Source organism: Sapajus apella, unplaced genomic scaffold, assembly GCF_009761245.1.
Source record: "Sapajus apella isolate SASKATOON/1434 unplaced genomic scaffold, GSC_monkey_1.0 scaffold9, whole genome shotgun sequence".
NCBI classification, from domain to species: domain Eukaryota; kingdom Metazoa; phylum Chordata; class Mammalia; order Primates; family Cebidae; genus Sapajus; species Sapajus apella.
In genome coordinates this window covers 8695377-8710674 of record NW_022436949.1, presented here as the reverse complement: position 1 = coordinate 8710674, position 15298 = coordinate 8695377, and the positions used below count along the sequence as shown (strand labels likewise).

General features: G+C 38.6%; 1 protein-coding gene across 1 annotated transcript; it reads left to right on the top strand.

Annotated features, from left to right (window-relative positions):
• Positions 1-7211: 7211 nt before the first annotated feature.
• Positions 7212-14580, top strand: PCDH20 (protocadherin 20). Its single transcript, XM_032277335.1, has 2 exons — positions 7212-8029; positions 9081-14580. The coding sequence occupies exons 1-2, from the start codon at positions 7898-7900 to the stop codon at positions 11805-11807; spliced, it is 2859 nt and encodes a 952-aa protein (XP_032133226.1). The 5' UTR covers positions 7212-7897; the 3' UTR covers positions 11808-14580.
• The last annotated feature ends 718 nt before the right edge of the window (positions 14581-15298 follow it).

The window sequence follows — 15298 nt, the reverse complement described above, 5'->3', positions numbered from 1 at the left end:
TGTTTCCTAATTACAGGAAAATTTGGGGATGCATAAAATTTGAGGGCATTGGAAGTGGAATGGAAGGTCTAAGTATAGAAGCGGATGACTGGAATTACAATGAAGGGACTCCCCGGGGAGAGAATACAGAAAGAAAAAGAAACAACCTTTGGAGAAACTTACAACCTATAGTTAAAAGGTGATAAAAGGAGCAAGGAACCCTAGCAAGGACAAAAATAGGATAGAGTTATAAGGTACAAAACACAATTAAGTGTAGTGTCACCGAAGTCAGGGTAAGTGGACTATGAATGTGCAAAGTACTTGTAAGAAAAGCAGTAACAAGAAGGGTGTGGCACCTTCTCTGTTGATATGACTCTTCTTTAGTGTCTGGTAACTTCTGAGAAATGTGGCATTCATTTGCCAAAATCTGTTGGAGGGAAAATATAAAGCTGAGTCAAGATTTCTAGTATTTTTTGATAAATGGTTTTAAGCGATAAGAGAAAAGCTGTCTGTTTTTGCTGAAAAGCTCACTGCTGCTTTGATTATGATATTAAGGAGGTCTGTTGAAGGTTGTGTGTAACACCTGAGAGAGCCTTTGGCAGTGATGCAGATTTGAAGGATCCAGGCTAGCCTATTTGAGCTTTTCTTAAATAATATATGGCTGTGTGGAGATGGCATCTTGAATCAACCTGGATCCAGAAATCCCGCAGAAATGCTTCAATAGTCACACTCACAGCTATCAAGAATACCCGAGGTCTCTCAGCTTTATGACTGGTGTACGTTGTGTGTAAAATGCCTTTTATGATCATTACTGAATAGTTAGCAAGCTCTGGCAGGACTCTAAAAGATTTGGATATTTTTGGAGAGGTATTGAAATACAAAGTGGCAGTAACTGTGCTTTATTTTTTTTTTAAAGAAAGCATCCCATGTGTATCTGCATTTAGAATAAGAATACTTGCTCCTATAGAGAACATGTGCCGCGCTGGCCAGGCACAGTGGCTCATGCCTGTAATCCCAGAACTTTGGGAGGCAGAGTTAGGAGAATTATTTGAGGTCAGGAGTTTGGGAGAATATACGCCATTCTTATGGCAAATTTTTTAAAGTTTTAATTATTTTTATTTAAAGAAAAATACCATAAAATTATTTTTCCCATGGAAAGCTCCCAATCTCATTTTTCCATCTAGCTTTTTTGTGCTTTGTCTATGTGACTGTTAAATTGTACAAAATCTAAATTCTTATCTACATTTGTTTGACATTTTGAATTCTAAAAGAACATATGACTATTTAAAATAAAGCTACTAATAAAATTTTATTATTAAAAACCAATGACTCTTCATATTTTGTTTAAATCTAGTTAATACAGAATTTATCTATTCATAAAGAGAAGCGATCCACAAAAAATCTGTTATTATTATATTCCAAATAAAGTTAATATCAACTTGACCAAATTTTAATATTATCTACAATTAAGAAATGGTGGGCCTTTAGGATATTGACAATTTCATTATCATGAAGCACATTCTTTTCTCCAAGTAAATGTTTTATTACCATATAATTCTAAACTGTTAATAAAAATTCTGCTATAAAACTCACATTCTTTTCTTGATAATTCAAATAATTTGGAAAAAAGAGAGTACTCATGGTTTCAGAAATATAGCTTACGTACATTTTTATTGAAGTTTTTAATTGTTTAATTTTTCCAGATGTTTGGTATTTTTGAAATGGTTCTGTTACTATCAGATTATATGCATTATTTATAATGCGTACATATTCCGTATTCATTATTCAACATATGTGCTTGCTTCAGTGAATATTAGAATATCCCCTATATTTGTTTTTAAAAGACTCACTAACATTATAATAAACTAACTCAAATTTTCCTTGTTCCTCCTAACTTAGCCACTTCCAAAGCTGTGTGACCACAAGCAACCTACTGAACCTCTAAAAGCCGTCTATTCCTCATCTGTAAAATGGGGTTGTCATTAACTTGCAGAGACTTTGTGAATATTCCATGCAATGCCCACCATGCACTTGGTGAAAGTTAGGTGCTGAATATTGCTGGCTGTTAGTAGTAAATGAAATTGAGGTCAGCAACCTCTACTCTCCTTCTAAAAAGATATCGGGAAAGAAGCAGCTAGTGATCGTAGCTGTTCATATTTTCACCATGATAATATTGACTACGTACATCACTGACAAAGTCTTTCACTGACCCTGTGATACTCATTCAGTGCTTTTATATATACCACACACACTGAGATTAGAACAGTCATGCAGTTTTTAACAATCATACTTTAGACTCACAGAGTCAGATAAAAAGAGATTTTTATCAAACCAGTCAAAAGATCTGTTGATCTGTATAAAAACATTACTTGAGCATAAATTTTCATTAAACTTTCCCATATGTAACATTTAACTTTGTGAGAATGAGAAATAGGTATCTGAAGAAAGACACGGTCAATCTCCTAAAACAAAATTTAAAATTCTTCCTCTCCTTCAATAGATTTGTTTTGGCCCTGACCTAATTTCTATGCCAATTCATAGGGTTTATGATTGCTTTATTCTCAGCACAGCCTGTATTTTTTCCTTCTTTCAAATCTCCCAGGGACTGACTCCAGGAAGTAAGGCATATGCATCATCAATAAACTGCATTTAGTTCACTATTCTTTGTTCAGCAACTCCTGATCCACTTTGTGGATTTTCTGTGCCCTTCATTTCTTTTCCTCCTCAACCCCACCACCTTTCTTTTGATGATTTCACTGCTCATTATCACCTCGACCAGAAGTGAGAAGGAAGAATGTGAAATTAAAATGAGTTGAAAATGACTTTTATAATTTATTTTCAGGATAAGGAGGAAAAGTTGAAAATGTTAGCTAAAATTAGGCCTGGGGTTTTCTAATGACTCCACACAGTTATTTTTAACGCTGTTAAAGTGATGCTAATTGAGTTCTGAAATGAAAGGACCCTTCCACCCTATCATATTCTTTCATATCAGAATATATAGGGAAAGAGGAGAAATGTAAAATCTATTTATACAAAGTTTTCCAAAACTTAAAAAAAGTAGTCATTAGGAGAGAATAATGCTCACAAAGTTGCCATTTAGGAGTTGCACAGTACAGCCGATGTTTAGAATACAAGTTTTATAGTAAATTAGCTCATTTGCACCCTCTTCATGCAAGTATGTAAATGTATGTTTATTTACAAAATTAACTGTCCAGATTTTTCAGCAAAGGCCTCATTGCTGATTCCCTATTAGTCTCACTATTAATTTTTGAATCTTATAGGGAAATGAAGTAGGATTTTTTTAAGTTAGTCTGATATACTTAAAAAGTAATTACATCAGTGGTTACTTAAAAATATTTGTAAATTTAAACAACGAATAAAATAAACAAACATTAGAGTAACTCTAAGATCAACACTTTTGATCTTAACCATAGATGATTTAAAAAATATACTGTTTTTATAAGTTATCCTCTAATATCAGAGCAATCATGAGGCCAAAATCTAGTACTATTATAAGAAATAGGAGTATTTTCCTAATTTGAATCTGCTATAAGTCATCTCTGTTACCATCAACTAAGATGTAAAATGAGGGCTAACTAGGTGTTCCCTAAAATTATCCAAGGCTTTTCAGTACTTTCAAGTATACACACAGCTATACACACATTGTATATTTTACGTGTATATATTAGGAGGGGATCTAAATTAGCCAAACAGCTTAGACAAGTGGTATCCTTCTGTATGTATCTATTTAGGAAGTAGTAAAGGACTAAAGAATCCTTTCTTTCAAAAAGGTGTCATAAAACACATCTTTGCCTCTGATTTTTTTTTTATTTTAAATAAGTGATAAATATTTGCTGAATAGAAATACATTTAAATGTTTCAGATCCTGTATTTTCCCATGCAGATGAGGAGGGCATACAAGAGTAGAAAGATCACATCTTTTGAAGGTCACAGATCAGGCTCTGGACAAGCATGTTATGTAAGGCTATAAAGCTGGCGTAATAATAACTATTTTATAACACTGCGATGAGGATTAACTAATTTCCATATGTCAATCACCTAGTAACATGTTTAAAATATAATTGGCACTAAATAATCAATTTATTATTTCTTGACTATTATATAGGTTTTCCAAATGTAATCATCCCAAAACCTTGGTAATTGAATCAAAGAAAGAATACAGATATAATATTTCATTGTATGTGTATTTATTATATATTTCATTTATATGTGGTATATTTTATACTTTTAAAGGGGACTTCTAATATTAAATATTCTATTAACAAGACAAAAAATGAAATGGTCTTAAGGTAATATTCTACATTTACATTTATTTGCAATTATGAATTAACCAGAACATGTACATGGTTATGGTTCAAGATAGGTTTAAATATCTGTGTATATATTGACTACATGAAATTTTGTGTACACCGCAATATTATTAAAATAATCTAAATGGTAGAAGTAGAATTAATTGATAAAATATGAATAAAACTACTTGTAAAACATAGTGCTTCAATTTTTTAAAAAGATTTAAAACACAGTTTAAAGATGGTCTCTTGATAGATACTTACAATCATGCTCACATTTTTATAGTGGAGATAATCAAATTACAAGGAGAAGACTTGTAGTACATGAAAAATAGTAACTTTTAGTGACAGAATGCAATAAGTAGTAATCAAGTCAATGTGTGTATCAGCATGCAGTATCTGTTAATGCCAGATATGAAGTAAGCCATTTCATGCATATACGTGCATGAAGTGTGCAGGGGTGTTTTCCTAGGAAATTGAAATAAAGAAGGGTGATGACTTGTCTAAAGTCACACAAGAACTTAGCAACAACCCAGGGAATGCAATCCACTTCTCTGGTTCAGCTCAGTGTACCATCTATTGTATCCTGCTGTTTTTCTTGTCTACAGAAAAAATAGGCTTGGAAGGCATATAATCTAACCATTCTTCTAGATCGATTTTTACAAAACACCTGGGAAGCAGGCCCAGAGCAATTGAGACGTCTAAGAAGTTCATAAGTATTATTTTCAAGGGATTAATAGCATAGAAGCTTTCTGAGTCATCGTTAGAAATATGTGACACTGGAAGGTAGATCACAGGCTGGCATCATAAGGAATAAGAGTTTAGGAATGCTTTCACAATGCCCGGAGAAGGAATACATAAGAAGAAGAAAGAAGTCTATTTAGTCCTTTTTGTTTGTTTGTTTTAAGCCCAATCCGATGTAAACCTGTGTAAAACCTTTGGATTTTCAGAAAGGAAAGATAATACCAAGTAGTTCAGTGAATGGATTGAAATGTGATGTGTAAGATATTGCTCAATATTATGCCAAGATCTCCCAGCCTGGATGACAAACTTCCATGCAGGGACTTTGCAATCACCATAGTCACTTAAAGAGCAAATGTGGTTGTTATTGTCACTCCAAACATTATTTCCAAGATGTGTTCAATTCTCATGTTTCAACGTACATGAAGAATTTTTGCTGTAATTCATGTTTATGCTTTTTAGAAACACTCTAGAAAAATTATGGGCAAATGGGTAAATTTAATTTCTTTTCAACTTTACAAAGGAAGGTATGATAAGAACCCTCAGCTGGGTGATATAGTCAGAAGACCAAGATTCTGCTGGCTTGGGATGGGGAAATACTTTAAAAAGGAAGCGCATCTGTACTGAAATCATCCACTGCAAAGTAGGGAAAAGGGAAAGTAATGGTCCAGGGAAAATTAAAGACTTGGGAAAATAATTACAAAGAGACAATGTCACTTCACTTGGACTACCATCATAAACAGTAGCTCCCGTACAATGTCCTTATAACAAAGGAAAAATAAAGAAAATAGTTTCCTATGTTTCCACCAAAAAGATGGATGATCTTAGCTTGTTGGAGAGGGCATGAGCTGTAAGCGGATGAACAGCCCACCCTGTCGCTCTGTCTAGATGGAGAATTGTTTCAGTTTGCAAGTCCTCTGATCACTGACAGATTGCATAACTCTGGTCATGTGCCTCCAGCTTTGGGAAGCTGTGGGTATTGTGTAAAGAAAATAAGTTAAACACATTTCAGAAGCAGCTTGGTACTGATTTAGGGAGTCAAGTAAATTTCAACTACAGGCCTCAAAGTAAATATTTACCAGTTATGGTAAAAGTTCAGCTGTAGGGCAGAAGCAGCAGCTAAAAAGCAAAAGGGGGCAGATCATGCTTCCCTGACTGCAGTTTGTTCACCAACGTTAAACTCAGATGTGCACGTTCCTCTGAGTGTGTGTGCATGGTAGGGGAGGGGGAAGAGGGTGGTGGTTGGAGGCCAAGGTTTACCACTTCATCAACACTCCAACTTCACTGTAAAGAGCTTGAAGAAACTGATTTTACCAGCCATGTTTATATTATATGACAAATTTGTCTTATAGAGAGACTTGTGAAGTCCACATACAGCCCCATTTGCACAATAACAAGCTGTTACTCTCCAGGTGTTTTGAGGTAGTGTGTTATCCATATTTAGGATTCTGTCTTTAGGATTAGTCTAAATGAGAAAATAGGATCAGAAGCAAAACAGCTCAGCTAAACATATGGAATTCAGATATCAAAGACCTTTGTTCCATTCTAGGCTCAGTCATTGGTCATTCAGTATGTGACATTTTAGGTTTAGGGCAATGCAGAGGATATCTGGGAGCCTAGCGATGAAGAGAAATGTCTTCTTATGGAAACGCTAAATGGGCTTTTCCATTACTTATAGGGCACCCTGCAGATCAAAAAGTGTTTCACAGGCTTAATACACTGGAGTATCCCACTAGCCCTGATTTCATAAATGAGAAAACAGAAGCCCAGGAGTTAGGTGACTCCACCTGGCATAGCTATTCGGTGTCAAAGCCATAGAGGATATGCAAGCATTTGATACCACACTCTTCCACAATTCCTTTATCAAGGACCAGTTTCCTAGTAGGCAATCCAGGAGAAAGAGAGCGATCAAAAGCTGAGGGAAGGAAGGAAGGAAGGAAGGAAGGAAGGAAGGAAGGAAGGAAGGAAGGACCGATTTGAAAAATAATCAATTTTTTTTACCTAGGATTCAGTGAATCCCTCCCCCTCCCCCTCCCCACAGCAATTTACCTCTTGGATAAATATGTTAAAGATTACTTGCAGGCGGAACTACTTGTGTTAGAGGACAATTATTTCTACTTTCCCCTTGGCTCTTCCCTGTGTCCTGATACCACTACTGCCACTAAAAGAAGACCACAAGGCAGACACCCAGAGACAATTGTGTCTCCAACTAGGAAACAAGCAGAAGCTCTATCACCGCCCACAGCAAAGATTCAAAATTGGGGTTATGTGGAAACCTTCACTGAATTCGTGTATTTACTTTTCCGGTTCACCCTACGTTACACAGAAGTTGAGATTCCTTCCCAACGCTGAGAAAAGTGCATTTTCTTTCTCTGCCCACGCTGCTGGATCCGTGGCTCCAGGAGGAACTGGTAGCAAAGCAGGCGTTTTGGGACCGCGCCTGCGATTGCTCTGTGGCGCTGACTTCCTCTCTCCGTTTCATCCAGAAATACAAGCTTATTTATTTATTTTAATTCTCCCTCTCTTGCTAGCAACCTGTGGACTTGGCATCTGACTGGTGCGGCAAGGAAGGAGGCTGGCAGGCAAGCGCTACTGTGCCCAACCCGGAGGTGCCTCTTCGCAGTCATCAGGACCAAGTCCCCCATTCCAGCTCCTCTGGCAGGGTCTGGAGGTACCTGTGTCCGGGGCAGGAAACCATGAATGTGCCATTCTGCCCCCTCGCCTTTCTGCCCCTCTTTGAGTTCCCATCCTTAATTGAAGAGCCGGTGACTATTGGCTGAATTTCCCCTAGCGATTTGCATGAACCAAGAGGGAGTGTCTTCTGCCGCCCTCCCTTCCCGAGCGCGCTGCCTGCAGCCTCCCAGGGAATGCGCGGCCGAGGGAATGCGCGCAGCTCGCGGGCCCTGGCAGTGAGCTGGTGCCCGGCGACCTGGCACCCGCGCCTGGATATGGGGCGTCTACTTCGTCCCAGGAGCAGCACCAGCCACAGGAACCTGCCGGTAAGGGTGAGGGTCCAGGAGACCCGCGACCCCGACAAGTTGCAGTATCGTAAAGCAATTTCTACTCAGATGGTTTTTCAAACCTTCCACCTTCATCTAAACTTCAGAGGAAGGATGGCGCGGGGAGCTAAAGGGAGTTTGAGATAATGTGTCTTCCTTTTAACAAGGAACAGGCGAGTCCTTGGGTCAGGAGAGGAAGTTTCTGAAGCAGGAAATGTATCCCTATGAGGTGGAGGGGGACAGGGGTGCGCTCAATCCGCTTTAGATACAGGGTTCGGGGATCGTTTCCTGCTGCCGGCGTCTGGCTGTGACTGAAACTGACAAATTGTTTTTGCATAACCATTTTCCGCGTTTACAATGCTTCCTCCTAAGAGAGGGGGATTAGTGACGGCTTGGTAAGGAGTGGAAATCCAGATCCTTTTGGTCTGATTTCAAATAGTCCTAAAATAAAAATCACTCTTTCCGACCTGAGACCTAAAGTGTTGGAGGTGGAGGAGGGAGTGTTAGTATTTTTTTCATGTTATTATTATTGCGATTGTGGTTGTTTTACGGTTCGCCTAGTAAGGGATGTCACACACTGCGTGTTCCAGCACTCTAATGGCAGAATCACTTCAAGGAGAAATAAATCGCCCACCTTTCAGTGCCCTCTACCACCAGCCCCCTCCCTCCCCATCACCTACCCTGGAGGTTTCCCTGTCGCGTTGCGCAGTCTCTGAGTTGGAATCCTCTCCCCTCCTGCGTGTGTTTCCAGGGATGTTTTATGGTCTGGGGTGCTGAATGTTAGCTGGTTGAGGGTGGTGATGGGGAGACGAGCGGGGAAGGCGGGGCAGGAGGGGATAAGAAAGTGAACAGCAAAATTAAGTTTTGGAGCAGATATTGCCCCACAGATCTCTCCTTTGCAGCGCGATTCTTCTTCGCCCCGTTCTAACTAGAGGTTTTGCTTCTGGGAATGGGGATGGGGGACAGCAAGGATCACAGGGGCACTAGTTTCTCTCTCGGACCCCTATTTCCCTGGGTGTGTAATGAACTTTCTTCCCTCCCCCCACTCCAGCATCTGTTTCTGTTTGTCCTCTTCGTGGGACCCTTCAGCTGCCTCGCGAGTTACAGCCGGGCCACCGAGCTTCTGTACAGCCTAAACGAGGGACTGCCCGCGGGGGTGCTCATCGGCAGCCTGGCAGAGGACCTACGGCTGCTGCCCGGGGCTGCAGGGAGGCGGGACGCGCAGTCGCAGCTGCCGGAGCGCACTGGTGCCGAGTGGAACCCCCCTCTCTCCTTCAGCCTGGCCTCCCGGGGACTGAGTGGCCAGTACGTGACCCTAGACAACCGCTCTGGGGAACTGCACACTTCAGCTCAGGAGATCGACAGGGAGGCCCTGTGTCTTGAAGGGGGCGGAGGGTCCGCGTGGGGCGGCAGCGTTTCCATCTCCTCCTCTCCTTCTTCTGACTCTTGCCTTTTGCTGCTGGATGTGCTTGTCCTGCCTCAGGAATACTTCAGGTTCGTGAAGGTGAAGATCGCCATCAGAGACATCAATGACAACGCTCCGCAGTTCCCTGTTTCCCAGATCTTGGTGTGGGTCCCGGAAAATGCACCTGTAAACACCCGATTGGCCATAGAGCATCCTGCTGTGGACCCAGATGTAGGCATTAATGGGGTGCAGACCTATCGCTTACTGGACTACCATGGTATGTTCACCCTTGACGTGGAGGAGAATGAGAATGGGGAGCGCACCCCCTACCTAATTGTAATGGGTGCTTTGGACAGGGAAACCCAGGACCAGTATGTGAGCATCATCATAGCTGAGGATGGTGGGTCTCCACCACTGCTGGGCAGTGCCACCCTCACCATTGGCATAAGTGACATTAATGACAATTGCCCTCTGTTCACAGACTCACAAATCAATGTCACTGTGTATGGGAATGCTACAGTGGGTACCCCAATTGCAGCTGTCCAGGCTGTGGATAGAGACTTGGGGACCAATGCTCAAATTACCTATTCTTACAGTCAGAAAGTTCCACAAGCATCTAAGGATTTATTTCACCTGGATGAAAACACTGGCGTTATTAAACTTTTCAGTAAGATTGGAGGAAATGTTCTGCAATCCCACAAGCTCACCATCCTTGCTAATGGACCAGGCTGCATCCCTGCTGTAATCACCGCTCTTGTGTCCATTATCAAAGTTATTTTCAGACCTCCTGAAATTGTCCCTCGTTACATAGCAAACGAGATAGATGGTGTTGTTTATCTGAAAGAACTGGAACCCATTAACACTCCCATTGCGTTTTTCACCATAAGAGATCCAGAAGGTAAATACAAGGTTAACTGCTACCTGGATGGTGAAGGGCCATTTAGGTTATCACCCTACAAACCGTACAATAATGAATATTTACTAGAGACCACAAAACCTATGGACTATGAGCTACAGCAATTCTATGAAATAGCTGTGGTGGCTTGGAACTCTGAGGGATTTCATGTCAAAAGAGTTATTAAAGTGCAACTTTTAGATGATAACGATAATGCTCCAGTTTTCCTTCAACCCTTAATAGAGCTAACCATCGAAGAAAACAACACACCCAATGCCTTTTTGACTAAGCTATACGCTACAGATGCTGACAGTGGAGAGAGAGGCCAAGTTTCATATTTTCTGGGACCTGATGCTCCATCGTATTTTTCCTTAGACAGTGTCACAGGAATTCTGACAGTTTCTACTCAGCTGGACCGAGAAGAGAAAGAAAAGTACAGATACACTGTCAGAGCTGTTGACTGTGGGAAGCCACCCAGAGAATCAGTAGCCACTGTGGCCCTCACAGTGTTGGATAAAAATGACAACAGTCCTAGGTTTATCAACAAGGACTTCAGCTTTTTTGTGCCTGAAAACTTTCCAGGCTATGGTGAGATAGGAGTAATTAGTGTAACAGATGCTGATGCTGGGCGAAATGGATGGGTCGCCCTCTCGGTGGTAAACCAGAGTGATATTTTTGTCATAGATACAGGAAAGGGCATGCTAAGGGCTAAAGTCTCTTTGGACAGAGAGCAGCAAAGCTCTTATACTTTGTGGGTTGAAGCTGTTGATGGGGGTGAGCCCGCCCTCTCCTCTACTGCAAAAATCACAATTCTCCTTCTAGATATCAATGACAACCCTCCTCTTGTTTTATTTCCTCAGTCTAACATGTCTTATCTGTTAGTACTGCCTTCTACTCTCCCTGGCTCCCCAGTTACAGAAGTCTATGCTGTTGACAAAGACACAGGCATGAATGCTGTCATAGCTTATAGCATCATAGGGAGAAGAGGTCCCAGGCCTGAATCCTTTAGGATTGACCCTAAAACTGGCAACATTACTTTGGAAGAGGCATTAATGCAAACAGATTATGGGCTCCATCGCTTACTGGTGAAAGTGAGTGACCATGGTTATCCCGAGCCTCTCCACTCCACGGTCATGGTGAACCTATTTGTCAATGACACTGTCAGTAATGAGAGTTACATTGAGAGTCTTTTAAGAAAGGAACCAGAGATTAACATAGAGGAGAAAGAACCACAGATCTCAATAGAACCAACTCATAGAAAGGTAGAATCTGTGTCCTGTATGCCCACCTTAGTAGCTCTGTCTGTAATAAGCTTGGGTTCCATCACACTCGTCACAGGGATGGGTATATACATCTGTTTAAGGAAAGGGAAAAAGCACCCCAGGGAAGATGAAAATTTGGAAGTACAGATTCCACTGAAAGGAAAAATTGACTTCCATATGCAAGAGAGAAAGCCAATGGATATTTCTAATATTTGATTATTTGATGGTGGAATAACACAGAGAGATGTTTTAACTGACTTTGGATCTTCATCACCTAAAAAGAGTGTGTTGATGGCACTTCCAATGAAGGACGACTAATTTATAACTTGTTCTATATTGTAAATAGCTGTTTACAGGTTTTTAAATTCAGAGGTTATAAAATGTGTACAGCATTTTTAAGTGAAAATTAGTACTAACAGCTATAGGACTGTTATTTAAAAAAAAAAAAAAGATTGGACGTGGTTTGCAGCTTTCATACACCAAGCAGATGATTGATAAAACCTGGGAGTAAGGTAAGAAAATGGTACAATTTTTTTAATCTAAAAAGTCCTGTCACCACAAGAGGGCATCAGCTGCTCCTTTGCAGGGAACTAAGGTATTGTACTTGACAGTTGTACATGAAATTAATGAAAGAGTATATTTTAAATATATTGTTTTTAACATTAAACAAATATGAAATTAAAGTAAATTAAATTTCACCCTATTTAAATATATAAGAAAAAAAAGAAATGCACTTGTAAACAGAATGTTTATTACCTCATAAGTGCATATATAGTTTGAAAGAGAAGGCATTAAAAAGAAGTGCAATTCCTTTTTAGCAAGGATAAAAATATTGTCTTGTGTTACAAATTCGACCTGCTGAAGCGTATTCCACTTTCTGTGTACTCCAATTGCTTTCTTTTTGCTTTACCACTGAACTTGCTATTATTACAGGGGAAGCATATATATATATATATATGTATATTCTTTGTTACAGAAAATGTAACTAGATGCTGTGCCCAAGAAAAACAGCCAGAAGCAAAGAAATGCTTCAATCCTTAGTTGCTTCATAGGTATTCATGACATTTTAGTGCTCTCACAACTTGTTGGTTGTACTTTGTACTTGGGTTACATGTTAGATTTTTATAGGCTTAAAATCATCCATCACATAAGAAAATAGAAATCATATTAAAACCCAATTCTTCTAGAGGCTTGTGTATACTATTGGTTGTTTTCGTTGGGCATTTTATAGGAAAGTTATACTGTACTTATCTTTTTGTTGTTGTTTAGGTTTGTTGGCTCCCATTTCTGGCTTCCTTTCTTTGGTTTTGGATTAAGTTCAACAGTTTATTTGTAAGCTCGGCAGCAGATTTCTTTGATAATTTAGCTTTTACTGCATCTCTTGCAATGAAGAAAACTACTTCATCAGTGTTGTATCACTTTCACTTCATTGTGTGAGCTGGAAATATTATTTTATATGAGCGCTATAGCAAAATAATCTGTATAAACAAGGAATGTGTTAGCTCAAACTGGATTATTTTACTTTTTGGCATCATGCATCTGTACTGTACCAAAAGTGTTTATATGTCTGCAAATTAAAGGTATATATTTTCATAATTTCTTTCTCATTTTTAGCATTTTATATTTGAACATGGGCTTTTCTTTCACTGAAGTGCCTGTCATTTGTCTGTTTTTAGCATTAAATGTGGGTAAACTGTAGTATTCTGCTATACTAAAGTTTATATTAAACTAATTCATTACTCAATTAAACATTGGGTAAATTATTAAATTTGTGTGTAGTTATAGACGTATATAGAGAGTACAGAGTATGCCTAAATGTTTGATGTAAGTTCATATGAAAATTTGCACCCATGTATATGTACATGCATATTAATTTATTATAGATTTAATATCATTATACATTTTCATTTTACCACATGTTTATAGCAAATCCTCTGTTAGCTGTGTTGCAATAGCTTGTGATAATTTTTAAAACAAAAATACTCTGCTTGAAAAGAAATTGAATGCAAACAGCCAAGTTCTTTTAGATTTGTATTAATTAACTCATTTGCTTTCTTCAATTTGATAATTTCAATAAATAAAATAATAAATATAGGAGACAGCAAGATTTGTTACAAAAAATATATTTTTATTGGAAATTCCTTTTTTATGAGAGGTATCTGAGCTAAGAGATTAAGATCATTTAACCCCCAGAACTTTTCATTTATAACTGATATGTAGCAATGGAGGAAACATCTCTTGCTAGTCATATCTTATTTCTTATTTCTCCTTTTTAGAGAAAGAAACTACATGAGATAAAAGTAACGTTATTTATTTAAGAATCCTCCATAAATATAATAATTTTACCATCGGTATAAATAAGACAATTTTTGATTCGTTTTCCAATTTGAGGAAGGTTCATGTGTTTTGGGGAATGGACTTTATCTCCAGCATGAGAAATGCCTGTAACGTTAATAAAAAGATGTATTTCTGAATAACTTCTTGTGGCAGGATTTCCTTTACAAAAACATCTCATTCACATTAAAACATTAATAACAAGGAAAGCTAAAGTAAATTAAGCTCAAAGATAAAAGCCCCTTTTTACTGACACCTTGTGCTAGAATAGTTGCCAAAATGTATGCTAATCATGTCAATGTTGTTAGTTGAGCTGGCACAAAAATAAATGTTCCATTCATTAAAAACCCTAATATCCATTTAACAGTTTGAGAACCAGTGAGTTCTCTTTGCCCAATTTAATGAAAAAGAGATTGCTGTGATCTTTGCACTGCCAAATCCACTCTTATACTGCAGAGAAAATTGTTCATTAATTTCAATCGGGAAATTTAAAACCAACAAGCAATTTCAGTTACAGGGGAACGAACAATTTAAGCTATTTGACTACTTAGGGTAGATTTCCTGACCTTTAAGGAAAAAAAAAAGTTCTCCCGGCAGTTATGCTTTCATCAATGGTGGTTGAAAAATAAAAGAAAAATACATTATTTTAAAAACAGTTTTGTAGTATTGATGAATTCAAAAAAATCTTTAGTGTTTTGGATGTAAATCTTTAGTGTTTTGGATGTTCTACATGTATTTTAGGAAAACAGGCATGATTTTACTGTGAAATAACATCACTAGAGCAATTTTTAGGAGTGGTGTATGAGGTTGATTTGATTGCAGTAAGATCTCTCCCAAGGATTCTAATTTGTGCTCCCAGAAAATGTCCAAATTCACTATTACAAAGGGGAGATTAAGCAAGCCTCTTTACTCTGGAGACTCAGGTTCCAATCTCTCCTCATGATGTGAGGGCTCTCTGAGGTCCTGATCCCCGGGAGACAATGGAAAATATAATGAAAGTGCAGCACCAACCACCTGGTGTTCTTGAACTCATTGGGCAGCCTCAGTTCACAGAAGCCAGAGACACAAACACCTGAGCTTTTTCATCCCTCTATGGTAGATTTGCTCACTGATAAAAAACAGTCAAAATTGCCGCAAAATGCCATATTGCTGACTTAGGCAGTCTCTGCCTAGCACTGTGCCTTTCCACGCAAGTAGTCAATAAACATTTATTGAAGAGAATTGATGAGCACGCAAGACTAACCAAAGCAGGAAAAAAAAAATCAATTAATATAATTTGGATCCCTGAGCTAAAAAGTCCCAGCACAGTATCTTTTCGAGTTATTTTTATTTCTAATAACAAATCATGCATATTTTTCAGATAATATATACAT

Bases quoted from the DNA above. Each gene is read 5' to 3' on its own strand.
- PCDH20 (XM_032277335.1), top strand. From the start codon at position 7,898: ATGCGCGGCCGAGGGAATGCGCGCAGCTCGCGGGCCCTGGCAGTGAGC. The intron at 8,030-9,080 runs GTAAGGGTGAGG...CCCCCACTCCAG, and splicing joins CCAGCCACAGGAACCTGCCG to CATCTGTTTCTGTTTGTCCT.